This window comes from Bison bison, unplaced genomic scaffold (genome assembly GCF_000754665.1).
Source record: "Bison bison bison isolate TAMUID 2011002044 unplaced genomic scaffold, Bison_UMD1.0 scf7180017847607, whole genome shotgun sequence".
NCBI lineage: Eukaryota > Metazoa > Chordata > Mammalia > Artiodactyla > Bovidae > Bison > Bison bison.
The window spans coordinates 9,437-10,837 of NW_011478180.1; the positions used below are offsets into that span (position 1 = coordinate 9,437).

The 1,401-nt window shown below is 43.4% G+C and overlaps 1 protein-coding gene across 1 annotated transcript in view; it reads left to right on the forward strand.

The window, feature by feature from the left end:
- LOC104991124 (protein WWC3-like) overlaps positions 1–1,277 on the forward strand; it is a 6,044-nt gene extending 4,767 nt beyond the window's left edge. Inside the window, exon 2 of the mRNA XM_010843506.1 lies at positions 1,049–1,277. Coding sequence (XP_010841808.1) covers positions 1,049–1,243 — 195 coding nt within the window. The 3' untranslated portion in view covers positions 1,244–1,277. The remainder of the gene's footprint in view (positions 1–1,048) is intronic.
- The last annotated feature ends 124 nt before the right edge of the window (positions 1,278–1,401 follow it).

Here is a 1,401-nt window from a genome sequence, read left to right on the forward strand (position 1 = left end):
ATGGGCGACTTATATGTGGCATCTAAAAAAGCTGAACAAATGAACAACCATAACAAAACAACAACAGATTCATAGATACGGAGAATAAACTGGTGGTTGCCAGGGTGGAGGATGGGGGGAGGTGCAAGGATGAGGGAAATAAGGGAGATTATAAAATAAGGAAATCATATGGTCAGTAATATTGTATCAACTGTAACATGGCAGATGGTAACTAGACTTATTATGGTGATCATTTTGTAATGTATAAAAATACAGAATCACTATCTTGAACACCTGAAGCTAATATAACAATGTAAGCCAGTGATACTTCAGTAAAAATGAATGAATGAATGAATGAATGTCATCGTACAGTACACGGCGTCTTGTGACTGGCTTCTTTCACTCAGCCTGATGTTTTCAAGGCCCAGCACACTGTCGTTGTCTGTCAGCACTTCCCTCCTTCTCATCCCTTGTATGAGTACAGGGCATTTTTTTTATCTACTCATCCGTCCATGGAGGTTTGGACTCCTTCCACCTTTCACCTGTTTGAATAAGGCTGCTGTGAACCCATCTGTGTGCAAATATTTGAACACCTGTTTTCAGGTCTTTAGGGTATACACCTAGGAGTGGAATCACAGGGTCCTACTTCAATTTTATCAGGATGTCTCTGGCACTGTGTTGAGAAGCATTTGAAGAGAAGAGCGAGGTGTGGAATCAGGGAGCCAGGTGAGAAGCCTGCACTAAGCAGGCAGAACATGATGGTGACCCAGATGGAGAGTCAATGACAAGAGGTCACAACATGCTTAATCTTGAACACAGAGCCAACAGGACTTGATCTTGGACCAGATACAGGGTGTATGAAAGAGAGCTGAGTCCAGAATGACACGAAAACTTTTTTTGCTTGAACAAACTAGTTAGGTTGAGATGCTTGGCCGAGGGAATATCAGAAATTCTGGACGTGTTAAGTGTGAAATGCCACGTAGAAGTCCATGTGGAGGACAGAAGAGTGGGTCACATGGAGTTGATTGCTTATGTCCTAGCAAAAGTCATGGTAATAAATTGTATCTAGGTTGACAAGGAGACCAACACAGAAGATCTCTTCCCCGAAGAGGTAGCGAGTCTTCGGAAGGAGAGGCCCAGCCGCAGGGCCCGCGGCTCACCCTTTGTTCGGAGCAGCACCATTGTCCGTTCTCAGACTTTCTCTCCTGGAGCACGAAACCAGTATGTTTGCAGAGTAAGTTGGGATTCCTTGCCACCTGTCTAGAAGTTTTCTTTATGTCCCCTTTATTTGTTTTTTTATTTATGCTAAAAGACATATCTCTTATCACAAATGATACCACTAAAGGAACACCATGCATGGGTGGGTAGGAAATCGATGTTGGTCTCATCTCCCCACTTTGCCCCAAGCAAATCTAACTCTGT